At 51.3% G+C, this 18,438-nt stretch overlaps 1 protein-coding gene across 1 annotated transcript in view; it reads right to left on the bottom strand.

Annotated features, from left to right (window-relative positions):
* The window catches only part of LOC103717855 (protein unc-13 homolog), a 36,281-nt gene that overhangs the window by 14,814 nt on the left and 3,029 nt on the right, over positions 1 to 18,438 (bottom strand). The window contains exon 3 of the mRNA XM_008806394.4: positions 17,595 to 18,050. Coding sequence (XP_008804616.2) covers positions 17,595 to 18,050 — 456 coding nt within the window. The remainder of the gene's footprint in view (positions 1 to 17,594; positions 18,051 to 18,438) is intronic.

Below are 18,438 nucleotides of genomic sequence, written 5' to 3' on the forward strand. Positions count from 1 at the left end.
ATGTAAACTTGATAGAAAAAGTACCAGCGGGTCTTGTCAATTTCTAGGAGAAAACCTAATCTCATGGTTTAGCAAGAAACAAAACTCGGTTGCTTTATCTACTGCTGAAGCTGAATATGTTGCAGCCGGGAGTTGTTGTGCTCAAATCTTGTGGATCAAACAACAATTAGAAGATTATGGCATTAAACAAAACAAAATTCCCATTAATTGTGATAATACAAGTGCCATTAATCTAACTAAAAATCCAATTCAGCATTCAAGAACTAAACATATTGAGATAAGACATCACTTCATAAGAGATCATGTACTGAATGGTGATGTGACACTTCAATTTGTTTGTACTGATGATCAATTAGCTGACATTTTTACAAAACCCTTAAGTGAAGAGAGATTTAGTGTGCTTAGGAGGGGATTAGGAGTGATTGATCCATCCTAGTGGTAGTTTCCACTAGATTCATTGATTTTGATGATTAGATTGTGGTTAAAATAGAGTTTCTTTTCAATGATCATCAAATCAGATCATAATTTAGTGATTTTTCCTCATTCGGCACGAACATAGCATGATTTTTAGGTGCGTGCCAAAGTTCGAGACGACTCGAGTAAGTTTCAGAGTCGGCTCGTAAGGGGGAGTCGACTCGGACATTTACGGGAGTCGACTCGAGATCAATGGCCGCAGAGGGTGAGTCGACTCGCATACAGTCGGGAGTCGACTCAAGGTCAATAGGCGCATAAGGAGAGTCGACTCGCGACTCAGAGGAGTCGACTCGCAGTCGGGATCCGACTTTTTAACCCTAGCTCCATCGTTTTCAAAACATTTCTATTCTTCACCGCCACTGTTCACAAGCCCTAGAGCCGACTCCTAGGTCGTCCCCGGTCGTCCCCAAGCTTTTTCCGTCGACCTTTTCACCGTCCATTAGGGCTTTTCCTCCCATTCTAGGTCACTATGCCTCGTAAAGCCGTTGTCCGGAAGAGGTCCCAACCCGAGGCCGGTCCCGAGAGGCGCTCCAAGGCTCGGCACGATCCCGCGAGGTCACAACCTCCGGCTCGTTCCCCGCCGAGGGCAGTTCCCGCGAGGCCGTGCGCCGGGAAGGCGGTCTCCACCGGGAGATACGTCGATTTCGACTATCTCTCCCGGGAGGGCTTCACCATAGGTGAGAGATTGCGTGTCCAGGGCTTAGAGTATTTCCTTATATTAGATCTTCCCACTTACCCTGGATTAGTTAGAGAGTTTTACGGTACCGTCCATCGGAGAGATGGGGGTATAGAGGGCACGGTAGCCGGTGTCCCTTTGTTCATTTCGGAGGATATCATTGCCCACATCCTCCACCTTCCACAAGTAGGGGTGGCTCCCACACACCTCGAGGATAGGACTGAGGCCCTTACGGCCATACTAGGATATCCTCCTCAGTCCCCCTTAGACGAGGTATCCGCTAGCTCACTTCCAGTTGAGGTGCGGATCCTCCTGAGCATCCTGTCTAGGTCCTTGTTCCCTAAGACCGGGAGATTTGATTTTGTATCTGAGAGAGACCTAGCTCTCATGTTCTACATCCTCCAGGACACCCCAATCAACTTTCCCAAGATGATGTATAGGTATCTATGTGAGCCACTAGATAGACCTAGGCTCACCCTACCCTACGGTATGATGTTCACTCTTTTGTTTAGGGAGGCCGAGATTCCCATTCCTGAGGGGGAACCCTCTAAGGCATTGCGATGGACTGATCGCATGCGTCCGGGGACCCTACACAGGATGGGGTTTCGGAAGGTAGAGGGGACCTGGGTTAGGAAGTCTTCCACCTCCACATATACCACCAGACATTCCCCTAGTCCTGAGCCAGATTCTGACTATCCTGACTTTCCCTCCACTTCTGCTCCTACCACCTCAGCCGGACCCTCCTCCTCAGCTCCACCACCCATGGAGGTCCGGATCGCTCCTGAGCAGCTCCTGGAGTTGCGGCAAGAGATTGTCCGAGACCTGCGAGATGATCTGCTTAGGGAGCTCCGAGGTTCAGTGCCTGCTCCCTCTCCTGCACCCACATCTTCTGAGTTGGTCCCTTCCTTGACAGCCGTGACAGACATGACGGCCCATGTACGGGAAGAGATCTACAATGTCCGGAGCTTGATCCAGGCCCAGTTCTCCAGTATGAGCGAGGTCACGAGCACCACTCGGATGATGCGCGATGACATCCGGAAGGACATGAGCACCACTACTCAGGGGGCCGAGCGCTTGTCGAATGTGCTCATCGACAAGCTGGACGCACTTCAGAAGTCGGTGACCGAGCTCTCCACTACAAATAGCAGGGCCACTTCGTCCATTATCTCTCAGCTCGGGCATGTTACAGATGCGGTCACCCTCCTCATGGAGCAGAACAGATTGAGAGGAGGAGCCACATCCTCGAGAGGAGGAGTTACATCCTCGAGGAGACCTTAGCTGTTTTTGTGTTGACATGTATTGTTTTGCTTTCCTTATTGTATTCTCAAATGTATTTACATACAAATCAATACAATGAGTAGCCATATTTTCTGCAATTCTGTGCCATTTGATCTATGATTGATTGTGTGTTCTGATTACCTCCTTTTTGATACGATGACAAAAAGGGAGAGAAATATTTAATAGATATGTAAATGGAATCAACATAAAAGGAATCAAAATGAAAATTAAAACATAATTTGTTCTTAGTGGATTTGGTACCTCGAGGCTCATTATCTCTCTGTTGGGGCTCCTAATGGAGTAATCTCCAGAATCTATTCAAGGGATATTCGGAGATTAATTGAATCCAACTCAAGAACAAATTGACAGATTTTCCCTCTAAAAACCAAAAATTCAGTTCAAAAACTTCAATGCATTAAAAGGAAATTCAGAGAATCAAAACAAAGTAGAATGCATATGTTGAGGGGGAGAATCTGAATTTTTTAAGAAAGCTAAGTCATTAATTATACATATAAGCCAAACAATTGATTGCATAATATGAAGGCTTATATAATTCCAAATGAAAGGGGGAGCTTTAACTCCAAAATTTATTGCTTCACACCTTTCAAGCTTGGATATATTAAATTACCAGACATTTGAATTCATTTATGGATTTTATTTCCTTGTTTATTGAGCAATTCACTTTACATATACTCAAAGTTTTGTCATCATCAAAAAGGGGGAGATTGTGGAGTGATTGATTAAAACCCCTATTTGATTTTGATGAGCTCAAAGCATTTGAGTATATCTTATGTTTACTAATGAATTCTGTTGGGGGAAAAACCCCAAGTCATACATCCACGGAGGCGCTCGGCCGAAGTACGCCGACCGGAAAGCCGCTCGGCCGAAGAGCGCCGACCGGAAAGCCGCTCGGCCAAGGAGTGCCGGCCAGAAAGCTGCTCGGCCAAAGGATGCCGACCAGGAAGGCGCTCGACTAGAGGGCGCCGACCAGAGTGCGCGCCAAGAGGTGCCCAACCAAAATAAGCTGCTCGGTTAGAAAGTGCCGACCAAAGACAGCGCCGAGGCGCTCTGCTAGAAGGTGCTCGCCTAAAGGGCGCCGACCAGGAGTGCTCAAAGCAGCCCCGCCACAGGGCGCCCCATTGGGCGACCAGCTCGGCTCGGCACCCTTGCCGAGCCGATGCCTTAACCAAATGTTCAACTTCCACCTAAAGTCCAAGGGACTTGACAACTCCTACGGCTTGCGACCTGCCACTATCTCCAAGCCATCAAGGCATAAGATCTCCGCAGGCGTTCGGCACGACCTGCCATTAATGCATGAGACTCCCTCAAGTCTCCGATGCACTCAGGCATTTAATGAACACGGCCCAAGACGATCTCCGGATCACTGAACCATCAGAGCGCATGGCTCTACCTGACCGCCGGTTCATTCGGTAATAAATGCACTTACCATCCACAGACCCCAGGCCCGCTACGGCCGGCGGTTCAACCACTCCAACAGGTCCGATCGACCGTGACAACTCCCTGATTCCGGTCTGATTCGGCCCCGTTCTCCACTACGCCATAAATGGGCCAAATCGTGCCTAATTATTACAGACAGGGACAAATCCCCCGGTTACCTCCCAGGTAACGTAATCCCCTCCTATAAAAGGGAACCTGGGAGAACCAAGGGGAGGAGAACAAAAAACGAAAACAGATCCCCGGGACTGAACCCGCCGGGAAGCACAGACGCAATTGAGGACATCATCCTCTTCGTCTTCTTTATCTTATCCAAATGTTCTTGCTGTCTTCTCCATATACTCTCTTCCCTGCTTTCTCCACATACTTGCCCCCTCTGACTTAGGCATCGGAGGGCCGGCGCCGGGGAGCCCGGCCACCGGTTTTCCTTGCAGGACTTGCACACCCCCCGCAGCGGAGGACGCAGCCGGCCGGCGCACCGCCGTCCGCCCCCTGTAGCAGCGAAGCTCCTCCTTCCCCGGCTTCGCGGCGGCCCCCGGGTCCAATTTCCAGCAACAGTTGGCGCTAGAGGAAGGGACCGAGTTCGCTACCATGAAGCTAAGAAGCAAAGGGGCTTCCAACGCCTCTCGACGTCCTCCACCAAGCCCAGAATGTTCCGTTCGAAACTCACCACCCCCGGTTGAGCCAGCACCTCAAGTTCAACCGGAACAATTTGACGCCCTGGTGCAGCAAGTGCAGGCGTTGGCTACCGCCGTCCAAAGCTTGCAACCCAGGGGCATCCCAGCAGCACCGCCTCCCCCGGCTCCAGTTCAACCGGAGCCCCCTACAAGCGGGCTTCCTCTTCGAGGTCAGGACTCTCAAGTCCAGGCCTCCCTCTGGAGAGAGCACCCAGTCAGAGATCACGGAGGCTGGCCACAGCCTTCAGAAGCTGAGTCGGTTCCAGGGCAACCTGCACCCGGAGGAACCGCTGTAGCGATCCTCCAGAATGATGAACTCGACAAGAAGGTCGAAAAGCTGGAGCGCCAAATCCAGGCACTCCACGGGAGAAAATCGGGACGTAACGGCGACTTCGAGTTCAATACGAAGTCGCCCTTCTCCCAGGAGATTGAAGATGAACCGGTTCCCCTCCGGTTCAAGATGCCCCAGGTGGAGCCTTACAACGGCAAGGCTGATCCCTTTGACCACCTGGAGAGTTACCGGGTCTTAATGGCCCTACAAGGAGCCTCGGAAGCCATGATGTGCAAGGCTTTCCCGGCGACACTCCGAGGACCAGCCCGGCTTTGGTTCACCAGGCTGAAGCCAAGTACTGTCTCCTCCTTTGAGCAGCTCGGCAGACAGTTCGCCGGCAACTTCGCCGCTAGCCAGCCCCAGCGGCGGACATCCGACTCCCTCCTCGACATCAAACAAAAGGAGGGAGAATCCTTCAAGGAGTACTTGGACCGGTTCACCGCCGCAACATGGGAAGTCCGGGAGCTTGACCAGTCAATCGCCATGTCGGCGCTGAAGACTGGAGCCCGGTCCTACAGATTCCTCTTCTCGATTGAGAAGAATTTCCCAGCGGACCTCACCGAAATGTTCGCTCGGGCGCGGAAGTATGCCAAGGCAGAAGAGGCCGTGGCAGTTAGGCGGGGTGGAACCGAGCAGAACCCCAAGAAAAGACGCCGCGAGGAGCGCGGCCGACCCAGAAGCCCGTCTCCACGACGAGCTAAGAATCCGCCCCGCCCGAAGAGTCCACTCCGGTTGAGAGGACCGCCGCAGCAGAGGTCACTCCGCCCGAGGTTCCCACTGCAGGCCCGTGCACCTGAAGGGAGGTATGAAGAGTATACTCCCCTCAATGCTCCTCGGGCTGAAATCCTCATGGAGATTGAGAGTCGGGATTGCATCCGGCTCCCCCCTCCAAAGCCAGACACCAGAATCCGGCGTGATCTCCGGAAGTATTGCCGTTTTCACCGGGATCACGGCCATGATACCGAGGATTGTTATCAGCTCCGAAATGAGATCGAAGCACTCATTCGCCGAGGGGTGCTCGATCGGTTTGTGCAAGGCCGGCGTGAAGGGAAGAAGCCAGCCGAAGGAGCAGCACAGCCTGAAGGTTCCAATGCCAACAGGCCCATCGCCGGCGTCATCAACACTATCCGAGGAGGGACCTCGGCTGGGAAAACCTCAGGGGAAGGAGCCTCCTCGAAGCGCCCGCGCACCTCTGAAGCCATCTCCTTCTCAGATGACGATCTAGAGGGAGTCGAAACTCCCCATGATGATGCCATGGTCATCTCCATGATCATAAATAAATTTGATGTAAAACGCATCCTGGTTGATAATGGAAGCTCGGCGAATATTTTGTATTTTGATGCTTATTGTAAAATGGGGATGACAAAAGAACAGCTACGGAGGATGAATGCTCCGCTAGTTGGATTCACTGGGGATTCAGTCCCAGTAGAGGGCGAGATCGACCTTCTGGTCACAGCTGGGCTCGCCCCTCGTGAAAGTACCGTGGGTATGAGCTTCCTTGTGATACGCCTGCCCTCGGTTTACAACGCCATCCTTGGAAGGCCAGGACTCAACGCCCTCCGAGCAGCGGTCTCAACTCACCACCTGCTGATGCGATTCCCCACCAGCCAGGGAGTCGGTGAAGTTCGAGGAGACCAAATGGTGGCAAGGCGATGCTACCTAGCGACCCACGAGGCAAGACGACCAGCCGAGGTGCCCGCCCCAACGACTGACCAGCCCTCAACTGAAGTTAAGGAGGCACGAGTCAACCCCCAGAAAGAGCGGGTAGAGCCTGGTGAGTTGTTAATTCAAGTTCCCTTACGAGAGAACTCTCCTGAGCTAACCGTGCAGGTCGGCTCCGGCCTTGACGAGCACGCGAGGAGTCGCCTCGTCGACTTCCTACGGGACAATATGGATGTCTTCGCCTGGTCGCCTGTAGACATGCCGGGGATAGACCCGGAGGTCATGGTCCACCGGCTTCAGGTGAAGCCGACCTGCAAGCCCGTGCGACAAAAGAAGCGAGGCGCCGCCCCTGAACGACAACGAGCAGCAGCCGAGGAGGTCGGCAAGCTCCTTGAAGCCGGCTTCATCCGGGAGATATCCTACCCGGAATGGCTCGCCAATGTGGTCCTCGTCAAAAAAGCTAGCGGAAAGTGGCGTATGTGCGTGGACTACACCGACCTGAATAAAGCCTGCCCGAAGGACAGCTTTCCACTTCCCAGCATCGACCAGCTCGTGGACTCCACCTCGGGTCACAAGCTGCTGGCATTCATAGACGCCTTTTCCGGATATAACCAGATCCGCATGGCGCCAGAAGACGAGGAAAAGACAGCCTTCATCACCGACGGGGGAACCTACTGCTACAAAGTGATGCCATTCGGTCTAAAAAATGCCGGGGCGACTTATCAAAGGCTGGTCAGCCGGATCTTCAAAGACCAAATAGGCCGAAACATGGAGGTCTACGTGGATGACATGCTGGTGAAAAGCAAGGCGGCGCAAGACCACATAGCCGACCTCAACGAAGCATTCTCCACACTCCGAAAGTACCAGATGAAGCTCAACCCAGCTAAATGTGCATTCGGGGTCACCTCCGGCAAATTCCTCGGCTTTATCATTACACAACGAGGAATCGAGGCCAATCCAGAGAAGATCCGAGCCCTCCAAAGGATGACGCCTCCCAGGACGGTCAAGGAGGTACAGCGGCTCACGGGCCGAGTGGCAGCCCTCGGGAGGTTTATCTCCCGCTCAGCCGAGCGCTGCCTTCCATTCTTTGCAGCCCTCAAAAAGCCGAAGAACTTTTTGTGGTCGGACGAGTGCCAGCAATCTTTTGAAGAGCTCAAGCACCTGCTGGCTTCCCCTCCCTACTCACGAAGCCTCAACAGGGTGAGCTTCTCTACTTGTATTTAGCTGTCTCCCCTGTAGCAGTAAGCTCGGTCCTGGTCCGAGAGGAGGGGAAACTTCAGAAACCGGTGTATTACACCAGCCGGGTCTTAAGGGATGCTGAGACCCGATACTCCAAGCTTGAGAAGACCGCCTATGCTTTGGTCATCTCAGCTCGGAGGCTCCGACCCTACTTCCAAGCTCACACAGTGGCTGTGCTGACTGACCAGCCGATCAAGCAGATCCTGCAGAGATCAGATCGTGCGGGTCGGATCACTAAATGGGCCATTGAGCTCGGGGAATTCGACATTGAGTACCGGCCCAGACAGGCGATCAAAGCACAAGCACTCACAGACTTTATAGCCGAGTGCACCATACCAGATGAGGTCGAGCCTGAACCCGAGCCACCGCTGGAGCGGACCCCGAGTTTTACATGGGCTCTACATGTCGATGGCTCTTCAAACTCGGGGGGTGGTGGAGCAGGATTTATTCTCACCAGCCCGGAGGGGGTGGTCGCCGAGCAGGCCCTGCGCCTCGAGTTTCCTGCTTCCAATAACATGGCGGAGTATGAAGCGCTCGTCGCCGGGCTTAAGCTAGCCAAAGAGCTAGGAGTGAAGGACTTGAAGGCCTTCAGTGATTCTCAGCTCGTCGTCAACCAAATTGTGGGCGACTTCGAAGCCAGAGACCCGACCATGCAGAAGTATCTCCAGAAGGTACGGGATCTCGCCTCGACCTTGGACTCTTTCCACATTCAACATATTGCCAGGTCGGAGAATCTCAGGGCCGACCAGCTATCAAAGCTGGCGTCCTCTCGCATGAGCGAGCTTCCCAAAGAGGCAGTCCTGGAATATCTCCAAAAGCCCAGCACAGACGAGCCCGAGCAGACCCTCTGCACCGAGCTCGAGCCAAGCTGGATGGATGGACTCATCAGCTATCTGCAAGACGAAACCCTCCCTGCTGATGTACGAGAGGCTCGCCGAATCAAGCGCCTCGCCACCCGATACATACTATACGAGGGAAAGCTCTATCGGAAATCCTTCACCTCTCCCCTTCTCAGATGCCTTCGCCCAACGGAAGCTAATTATGCCCTGCGCGAAGTCCACGAAGGAATTTGTGGAAACCATCTGGGAGGACGAGCCTTGGCCCATAAAATTCTGCGCCAAGGATATTATTGGCCGACACTCCAGAAGGATGCTATGGATTTCGTCCAAAGATGCGACCGGTGCCAAAGGAACGCCAATGTTCAGCGCCGGCCCTCGGCTCCTTTGACTTCTATCAGCTCCCCTTGGCCTTTTGCCCAGTGGGGAATTGACATCCTCGGGCCATTTCCTCTGGCCACCGGGCAAAGGAAGTTCCTGGTCGTCTCCATCGACTACTTTACTAAGTGGGTGGAAGCTGAGCCCCTCGCCCGGATCACCGAGCAGAAGATGCGGGATTTCGTTTGGAAGTCCATCATTTGCAGATTTGGGCTCCCCCGCATCCTTATCTCTGACAACGGTCGCCAGTTCGACAACATCCATTTCAGAGAGTTCTGCTCCGAGCTTGGCATTGATCACCGCTTCACCTCGGTCGCGCATCCTCAGACAAACGGAGAAACCGAGGTAACAAATCGTACTATTTTGCAGGGTCTCAAAACCAGGCTCGACAAATCCAAAGGACAATGGGTCGAAGACCTACACAATGTCCTGTGGGCTTACCGGACTACGTTCCGCGTCCCCACCGGCGAGACTCCCTTCAACCTGACATATGGGACGGAGGCCGTCATTCCACTAGAGATTGGGCTCCCCTCTCCAAGAGTCGAGCACCACGATGCTAGCTCCAACTCTTCGCAGCTCAGAGGCAACCTCGACCTGATCGAGGAAACTAGGGAGGTCGCCCGAGTGCGTATGGCGAGGTACCAACAAAAGACAGCTCAGTACTACAACGCCAGGGTCAAAGTCAAATCTTTCAGACCAGGGGACCTTGTCCTAAGAAGAGCTGAAACCTCCCGACCAACTGAGCGAGGAAAGCTGGCCCCGAATTGGGAGGGACCATACCGAGTCACGCGCATTCGCCGACCCGGAGCTTATCAATTGGAGTCTCTAGATGGGACTCCCATTCCGCGGAGCTGGAGCTCTGAAAATCTCCGCGTGTACCACCAGTAGAACCCTAAGGGGTCCCTCATTATTCAACCATTAAATTTCATTCTATGAATTTCACTCTATGAATTTCATTTCACGATAAACTGATGGTTTGCGAACTTATTCCGAGCTCACCAATTTTCTTGATTAACTCATGGCATCAGGTTTATTCTTCCCTAACCACGGTTGGGATGCCCTGATACCTCGGGATGATGGAGTACCTGCGTGGACTCCCTAAAGATGTCCATGAGTTTATGGTGCGCTCTCCATCAACGAGCTCGGCTCATTCTCCTACCTTGGCCACGGTCAGGATGCCCCGAGACGTCGGGATGCCCCGGTTATCGGAAAGCTCGAGGCGTCGAGATATGAGTAGCGGTCCTCTGACCGGACGAGCTCGGGTCGTGCTCCATCGACTATTGAGTAGCGGTCCTCTCTGACCGGACGAGCTCGGCTCGTGCTCCATCGATTATTGAGTAGCGGTCCTCTCTGACCGGACGAGCTCGGCTCGTGCTCCATCGATTATTGAGTAGCGGTCCTCTGACCGGACGAGCTCGGCTCGTGCTCCATCGATTATTGAGTAGCGGTCCTCTCTGACCGGACGAGCTCGGCTCGTGCTCCATCGATTATTGAGTAGCGGTCCTCTCTGACCGGACGAGCTCGGCTCGTGCTCCATCGACTATTGAGTAGCGGTCCTCTCTGACCGGACGAGCTCGGCTCGTGCTCCATCGATTATTGAGTAGCGGTCCTCTCTGACCGGACGAGCTCGGCTCGTGCTCCATCGATTATTGAGTAGCGGTCCTCTGACCGGACGAGCTCGGCTCGTGCTCCATCGATTATTGAGTAGCGGTCCTCTGACCGGACGAGCTCGGCTCGTGCTCCATCGATTATTGAGTAGCGGTCCTCTGACCGGACGAGCTCGGCTCGTGCTCCATCGATTATTGAGTAGCGGTCCTCTCTGACCGGACGAGCTCGGCTCGTGCTCCATCGATTATTGAGTAGCGGTCCTCTCTGACCGGACGAGCTCGGCTCGTGCTCCATCGACTATTGAGTAGCGGTCCTCTCTGACCGGACGAGCTCGGCTCGTGCTCCATCGATTATTGAGTAGCGGTCCTCTCTGACCGGACGAGCTCGGCTCGTGCTCCATCGATTATTGAGTAGCGGTCCTCTGACCGGACGAGCTCGGCTCGTGCTCCATCGATTATTGAGTAGCGGTCCTCTGACCGGACGAGCTCGGCTCGTGCTCCATCGATTATTGAGTAGCGGTCCTCTGACCGGACGAGCTCGGCTCGTGCTCCATCGATTATTGAGTAGCGGTCCTCTCTGACCGGACGAGCTCGGCCCGTGCTCCATCGATTATTGAGTAGCGGTCCTCTCTGACCGGACGAGCTCGGCCCGTGCTCCATCGATTATTGAGTAGCGGTCCTCTCTGACCGGACGAGCTCGGCTCGTGCTCCATCGATTGTTGAATAGCGGTCCTCTGACCGGACGAGCTCGGCTCGTGCTCCTACCCCGACCTCGGCCGGGATGCCTCGAGACGTTGAGATGCCCCGGTTCATCGGGATGCCCCGATACGTTGGGATGTTGTCTTTATTGGCCAAACGAGCTCGGCTCATTCTTTACCAGCTTCAACCAACGAGCTCGGCTCGTTCCTTCATCGATGGATTTCTCTGTCGACGCCCTCCAAAAACGGAGTCCGAGCAGAGAAGCGTCTTCAGTCGCCTCGGCGCCAGGACGCACACGGTACAAGGTACCCATTTATTTAATGTTTTTTACATTATCTATTCTGCTTCTGGATTTCTCTGCCGACGTCCTCGAAGAACGGAGTCCGAGCAGAGAAGCGTCTTCAGTCGCCTCGGCGCAAGGACGCACACGGTACAAGGTACCCATTTATTTAATGTTTTTTACATTATCTATTCTGCTTCTGGATTTCTCTGCCGACGTCCTCGAAGAACGGAGTCCGAGCAGAGAAGCGTCTTCAGTCGCCTCGGCGCAAGGACGCACACGGTACAAGGTACCCATTTATTTAATGTTTTTTACATTATCTATTCTGCTTCTGGATTTCTCTGCCGATGTCCTCGAAGAACGGAGTCCGAGCAGAGAAGCGTCTTCAGTCGCCTCGGCGCAAGGACGCACACGGTACAAGGTACCCATTTATTTAATGTTTTTTACATTATCTATTCTGCTTCTGGATTTCTCTGCCGACGTCCTCGAAGAACGGAGTCCGAGCAGAGAAGCGTCTTCAGTCGCCTCGGCGCAAGGACGCACACGGTACAAGGTACCCATTTATTTAATGTTTTTTACATTATCTATTCTGCTATTGGATTTCTCTGTCGACGCCCTCCAAAAACGGAGTCCGAGCAGAGAAGCGTCTTCAGTCGCCTCGGCGCCAGGACGCACACGGTACAAGGTACCTATTTATTTAATGTCTTTACATTACCTATTATTGGATTTCTCTGCCGACGTCCTCGAAGAACGGAGTCCGAGTAGAGAAGCGTCTTCAGTCGCCTCGGCGCAAGGACGCACACGGTACAAGGTACCCATTTATTTAATGTTTTTTACATTATCTATTCTGCTTTTGGATTTCTGTCGACGCCCTCCAAAAACGGAGTCCGAGCAGAGAAGCGTCTTCAGTCGCCTCGGCGCCAGGACGCACACGGTACAAGGTACCTATTTATTTAATGTCTTTACATTACCTATTATTGGATTTCTCTGCCGACGTCCTCGAAGAACGGAGTCCGAGTAGAGAAGCGTCTTCAGTCGCCTCGGCGCAAGGACGCACACGGTACAAGGTACCCATTTATTTAATGTTTTTTACATTATCTATTCTGCTTTTGGATTTCTGTCGACGCCCTCCAAAAACGGAGTCCGAGCAGAGAAGCGTCTTCAGTCGCCTCGGCGCCAGGACGCACACGGTACAAGGTACCTATTTATTTAATGTCTTTACATTACCTATTATTGGATTTCTCTGCCGACGTCCTCGAAGAACGGAGTCCGAGTAGAGAAGCGTCTTCAGTCGCCTCGGCGCAAGGACGCACACGGTACAAGGTACCCATTTATTTAATGTTTTTTACATTATCTATTCTGCTTTTGGATTTCTGTCGACGCCCTCCAAAAACGGAGTCCGAGCAGAGAAGCGTCTTCAGTCGCCTCGGCGCAAGGACGCACACGGTACAAGGTACCCATTTATTTAATGTTTTTTACATTATCTATTCTGCTTTTGGATTTCTCTGCCGACGTCCTCGAAGAACGGAGTCCGAGCAGAGAAGCGTCTTCAGTCGCCTCGGCGCAAGGACGCACACGGTACAAGGTACCCATTTATTTAATGTTTTTTACATTATCTATTCTGCTTTTGGATTTCTCTGTCGACGCCCTCCAAGAACGGAGCTCGAGCAGAGAAGCGTCTTCAGTCGCCTCGGCGCAAGGACGCATATGGTACAAGGTACCCATTCATTTAATGCTTCTACATGGTCTTGGATTTTTCTCTGCCGATGTCCTCAAGGAACGGACGCCGAGCAGAGGAGCGTCTTCAATCGCCTCGGCGAAGGAGTGCTCATGACACCAGCGTATTATTACACTAAGTCCGGTGAATTCCCGTCACGAGTTGACGAGCATTCGACCCATTCGTTGGAAACGAATCTGGTCCGCCCCGGCAATGCGAGGGTCGAAGTTCACTAATTACGCAAAAATTTTAAGTCCTAGAGACCGCCTTAGGGCTCGGTCGAATTCTGGACTGAGCTCGGAACGGAAAGACTTTCCGAGCCTAAATCCTTGGTATAAGCACAAGCGTTGCTATACCACTGGTTGAAGGACCGAGCAATGGAGCTCGGCAAGCCAAACTCAAACTCAAACCCTATGGCGGAAAAGCTGAGGCCCTAGAGCCCATATCCTCGGAACCTAAAACGGATCCGAGCAGAAAAACTTTAGGCTACGACAGACGAGTTTTCAAAAAAGAAATGTATATTCATTTCAAAAAGGCACCTCGAAGCGTTCGATAACTCAAAACGCGCAGTAAATCGAAATTTTCGGAATTCGTAATGACCCAATTAAAGCTACTTCCCGCGCTCCAGCTGGTAGCCAACTGGAACTCGGAAGTCGGGGGGTAGTATTGGGGGAAAAACCCCAAGTCATACATCCACGGAGGCGCTCGGCCGAAGTACGCCGACCGGAAAGCCGCTCGGCCGAAGAGCGCCGACCGGAAAGCCGCTCGGCCAAGGAGTGCCGGCCAGAAAGCTGCTCGGCCAAAGGATGCCGACCAGGAAGGCGCTCGACTAGAGGGCGCCGACCAGAGTGCGCGCCAAGAGGTGCCCAACCAAAATAAGCTGCTCGGTTAGAAAGTGCCGACCAAAGACAGCGCCGAGGCGCTCTGCTAGAAGGTGCTCGCCTAAAGGGCGCCGACCAGGAATGCTCAAAGCAGCCCCGCCACAGGGCGCCCCATTGGGCGACCAGCTCGGCTCGGCACCCTTGCCGAGCCGATGCCTTAACCAAATGTTCAACTTCCACCTAAAGTCCAAGGGACTTGACAACTCCTACGGCTTGCGACCTGCCACTATCTCCAAGCCATCAAGGCATAAGATCTCCGCAGGCGTTCGGCACGACCTGCCATTAATGCATGAGACTCCCTCAAGTCTCCGATGCACTCAGGCATTTAATGAACACGGCCCAAGACGATCTCCGGATCACTGAACCATCAGAGCGCATGGCTCTACCTGACCGCCGGTTCATTCGGTAATAAATGCACTTACCATCCACAGACCCCAGGCCCGCTACGGCCGGCGGTTCAACCACTCCAACAGGTCCGATCGACCGTGACAACTCCCTGGTTCCGGTCTGATTCGGCCCCGTTCTCCACTACGCCATAAATGGGCCAAATCGTGCCCAATTATTACAGACAGGGACAAATCCCCCGGTTACCTCCCAGGTAACGTAATCCCCTCCTATAAAAGGGAACCTGGGAGAACCAAGGGGAGGAGAACAAAAAACGAAAACAGATCCCCGGGACTGAACCCGCCGGAAGCACAGACGCAATTGAGGACATCATCCTCTTCGTCTTCTTTATCTTATCCAAATGTTCTTGCTGTCTTCTCCATATACTCTCTTCCCTGCTCTCTCCACATACTTGCCCCCTCTGACTTAGGCATCGGAGGGCCGGCGCCGGGGAGCCCGGCCACCGGTTTTCCTTGCAGGACTTGCACACCCCCCGCAGCGGAGGACGCAGCCGGCCGGCGCACCGCCGTCCGCCCCCTGTAGCAGCGGAGCTCCTCCTTCCCCGGCTTCGCGGCGGCCCCCGGGTCCAATTTCCAGCAACAAATTCAATTAAGTGTTTCAGTGAAAATCGTGTCTAAGTGTTTCTAGACTTGGTTCAAGATATTTTGGATAAGGTATGAAGTCAGTTTGAACCAAAGTCTGAGACTTGAGTCGACTCCAGGATATTACGAGTCGACTCCAAGCGTATCAGAATCACTGGCGGGCTCGAGTCGACTCCAGACCAGTACGAGTCGACTCCGACTGAGAACAGACAGACGAACAGAAAGCATCAACTCAAAACCTGTCAGCGAGTCGACTCCTGAAGTGCGCGAGTCGACTCCGATGCTTACCGAGTCGACTCTGGAGTAATATGAGTCGACTCCAAGAAGCTACAGACAGAAAAGTCAGAGAGCATTTTTTTTCGACCCTGAGATTCGAGTCGACTCCTGTGGAACGCGAGTCGACTCCGATGGTTGGCAGGTCGACTCCAAAGAAAGTGAGAGTCGACTCTCAGTGGAACACAAGGCAAAAGTCAGAGAACCGTTTTCGGACTCTGAGATTCGAGTCGACTCCCGCAATACGCGAGTCGACTCCAAGACAGCGCGACCCAAAAAGACAGAAGATCAATTTGTTGTCTCTGAGAGCCGAGTCGACTCCCAGACAGCTCGAGTCGACTCCAAGGCAGCGGTACACCAAAAAGGCAGAAGACTAAGTTTCGGAAACTAAGAGCCGAGTCGACTCCGGGGAAGTTCGAGTCGACTCCAAGACTGGACGAGCCAAAAGACAGAAGATCGGGAGTTCGGGCTCTGAGCGCCGAGTCGACTCCCAGGACTGTCGAGTCGACTCGAGCGGACCAAATTGAAAAGTTGATCTACGGATTTCATGGGAGGAGCCGACTCCGAAAATGCCAAGTCAGCTCCAGAAGTTGGCGAGTCGACTCCAGGTCAAGACGAGTCGACTCCCAGTCGAAGAAGCTACTTTAATTCAAATCCGGAACAGTTGCCGAGTCGACTCCAGAAAAGCATGAGTCGACTCCCGCTACAGCCGAGTCGACTCCTGATCGCGCGAGTCGACTCCGACCCCAACGGACACATTGTCAGGTTGTGCAGAGTGTGCAGAACGGGCAGAAAAAGGTGTCTAACGGCTAGTTTCCGTGGGGGATGGCTTAAATAGCCACAGAGGACTGTAGCAAGGCAGAGAACTACCATTCCATTCAAAGAGATCAAGCATTTATTCTCTGCAAACTTGCTTTCAACGAAAAAGAAGGAAGAGCGCCATTAACTGCATCCAACAACCTCTTCCCAGCATTGAAAGAAGTCTCCTCCTGCATTCAAGTCGATCAGACGTTCCAGAGGAGACTCAAAGTTCAAGAAGCCTTATTCTACTCCAACGCAAAAGTGTTTGAGGGCTCTTAACTTCTCTCTAGTTTATATTGTAGCAAATCTGCTTTTTAAGAAGCTCAGTTTTTCTGTTTGTTTCTTATTCTTTCCATATTGTCTTTGCTTGATTCAATCGGGGGATTGAATCAAGGGTGTAGAGGTTGGTTGGTGAGCCGAGTGTAAAACCAACGTGTAAGGGTTCGATTGTGATCCCGGGAAAACAATCGGGTTGGTTCTAGTCGGTGAGCCTGGAAAAACCGACCGAGTTCGTTGTGAGCTCGTAAAACAACAAGTTTGGTTGTGAGCTTGGAAAACAACCGGCTGTAATCCAAGGGGTTATAGTGAATTCCCAAGTGAGACTTGGGGAGTGGACGTAGGAGCAAGGGTTAGCTCCGAACCACTATAAAATCCTTGTGTTTGTGATTGTTTGTCTCTTTCTTTTTCTCTCATTTCATTCACAACACACAGCAATCAATTAGTCATCTTGGTAAAGCATTAATTAGTCATCCACAACGTTTTAATTGCAAAATTATTTTAAAACCCAATTCACCCCCCCTCTTGGGTTGTCTATCTAGGCAACAAAGACTAAATTACCTTCATTCATTTTTCTTATTCCGACTAACAAAATTTTAAGGTATCACAGATAATTGATCCAGTAATAGTGTTTTTTATAAAATAGTGATTCTTTTTAAAGATAATTATGAAATAAGCTCCAGCGTATAATTTGAATTCTTCTGCATTTTAATCATATATAATCATAGATTTCTAAATCATAAATAATATGAAATGAATAGCATTGCAAGGATTTTTCATGGTGTTATATTGAATATGTAATGAATAATTATGAAAAGATTAGCAATTCCACAATTAAGTTTAACGGCAACATTCAGTGATGAAGTTTAAAGGCAGCCAACAATCTGAATGTATGTAGACATTGTGCTTAATGTGTGGAACAAGAAAAAAGTAAATTAATGATAGAGGCAGAAGATTTTAAATGCAACCAGCAGGCCAGATGATATGTACAAAAACTACGCATTAAGGCATTTGCATATGTCCAGTAAGTAAGAAGAGAAATTACAAATAAAGCCAACAGAAGCAAACCTCTTGCTGTAAGTTCCGGTCGACCCACTCCTTCAGTCTGTCTACTCTTGTCTTTATCCAAGTTTTCACAAGATTAGCGATTGCAGATTCAGCCTCATAAGGAGGCATCTCTCGGATCAATGACTTACCACCATCATCACTATCAACGGAATCTTCAACAGCAATATGTACAAGATCTTTCTCTAATTTGTCTGCAGCTTTAAGCACTTGGACTGCATCTGGTGTCAGTTCCGCGACACCAGTTATAAACTGCTTAAGTTCATTACCATAACACGAATGGAGGGTAGCAACAGCAACACCTGCAGACAGAGGATGCCACTTCTTCAATATAGGACTGAATAACGTTTTTTCCTTGCTTGCTAGATCACCAATGTCCTTTGCAAGGATGGCAAGAACTGGAGCTGGAGTACTCTGATTTTTTGTTGATCGCCTGCTTGAGTCTGCTTGTTCCATTCTCTGCATCAAAACACTGATTGACTATCCCCAATTGGGTTGGCAGTGATATAAAAACATCCAATATAATCCAGTTAAAGGAATAAAGTTTCTCCAACAACAGGTAAATAGGCCATTTGTGTGTGTGTGTGTGTAATCTGCAGTCAACTATCAATAAATATAAATCCCCAAATAAATAATTACCATTATCATTCAATGAACTAATATTCATGACCTAATCAGTATAATTCAGTTTTTATGATTAATTTGGAGTATAGTAACCTTAACCTTAAACAATATGATGATACAAGCTTTTCTTTGGCTTAAAAAGAATTAACTGGTACAATTCTAATCCACTCTTCTAAGAGTCATGAAAGCATGTGCAAATAGTACAGTAGACAGAGTTAAAAAG

This window comes from Phoenix dactylifera, chromosome 4 (assembly GCF_009389715.1).
Source record: "Phoenix dactylifera cultivar Barhee BC4 chromosome 4, palm_55x_up_171113_PBpolish2nd_filt_p, whole genome shotgun sequence".
NCBI classification, from domain to species: Eukaryota; Viridiplantae; Streptophyta; class Magnoliopsida; order Arecales; family Arecaceae; genus Phoenix; species Phoenix dactylifera.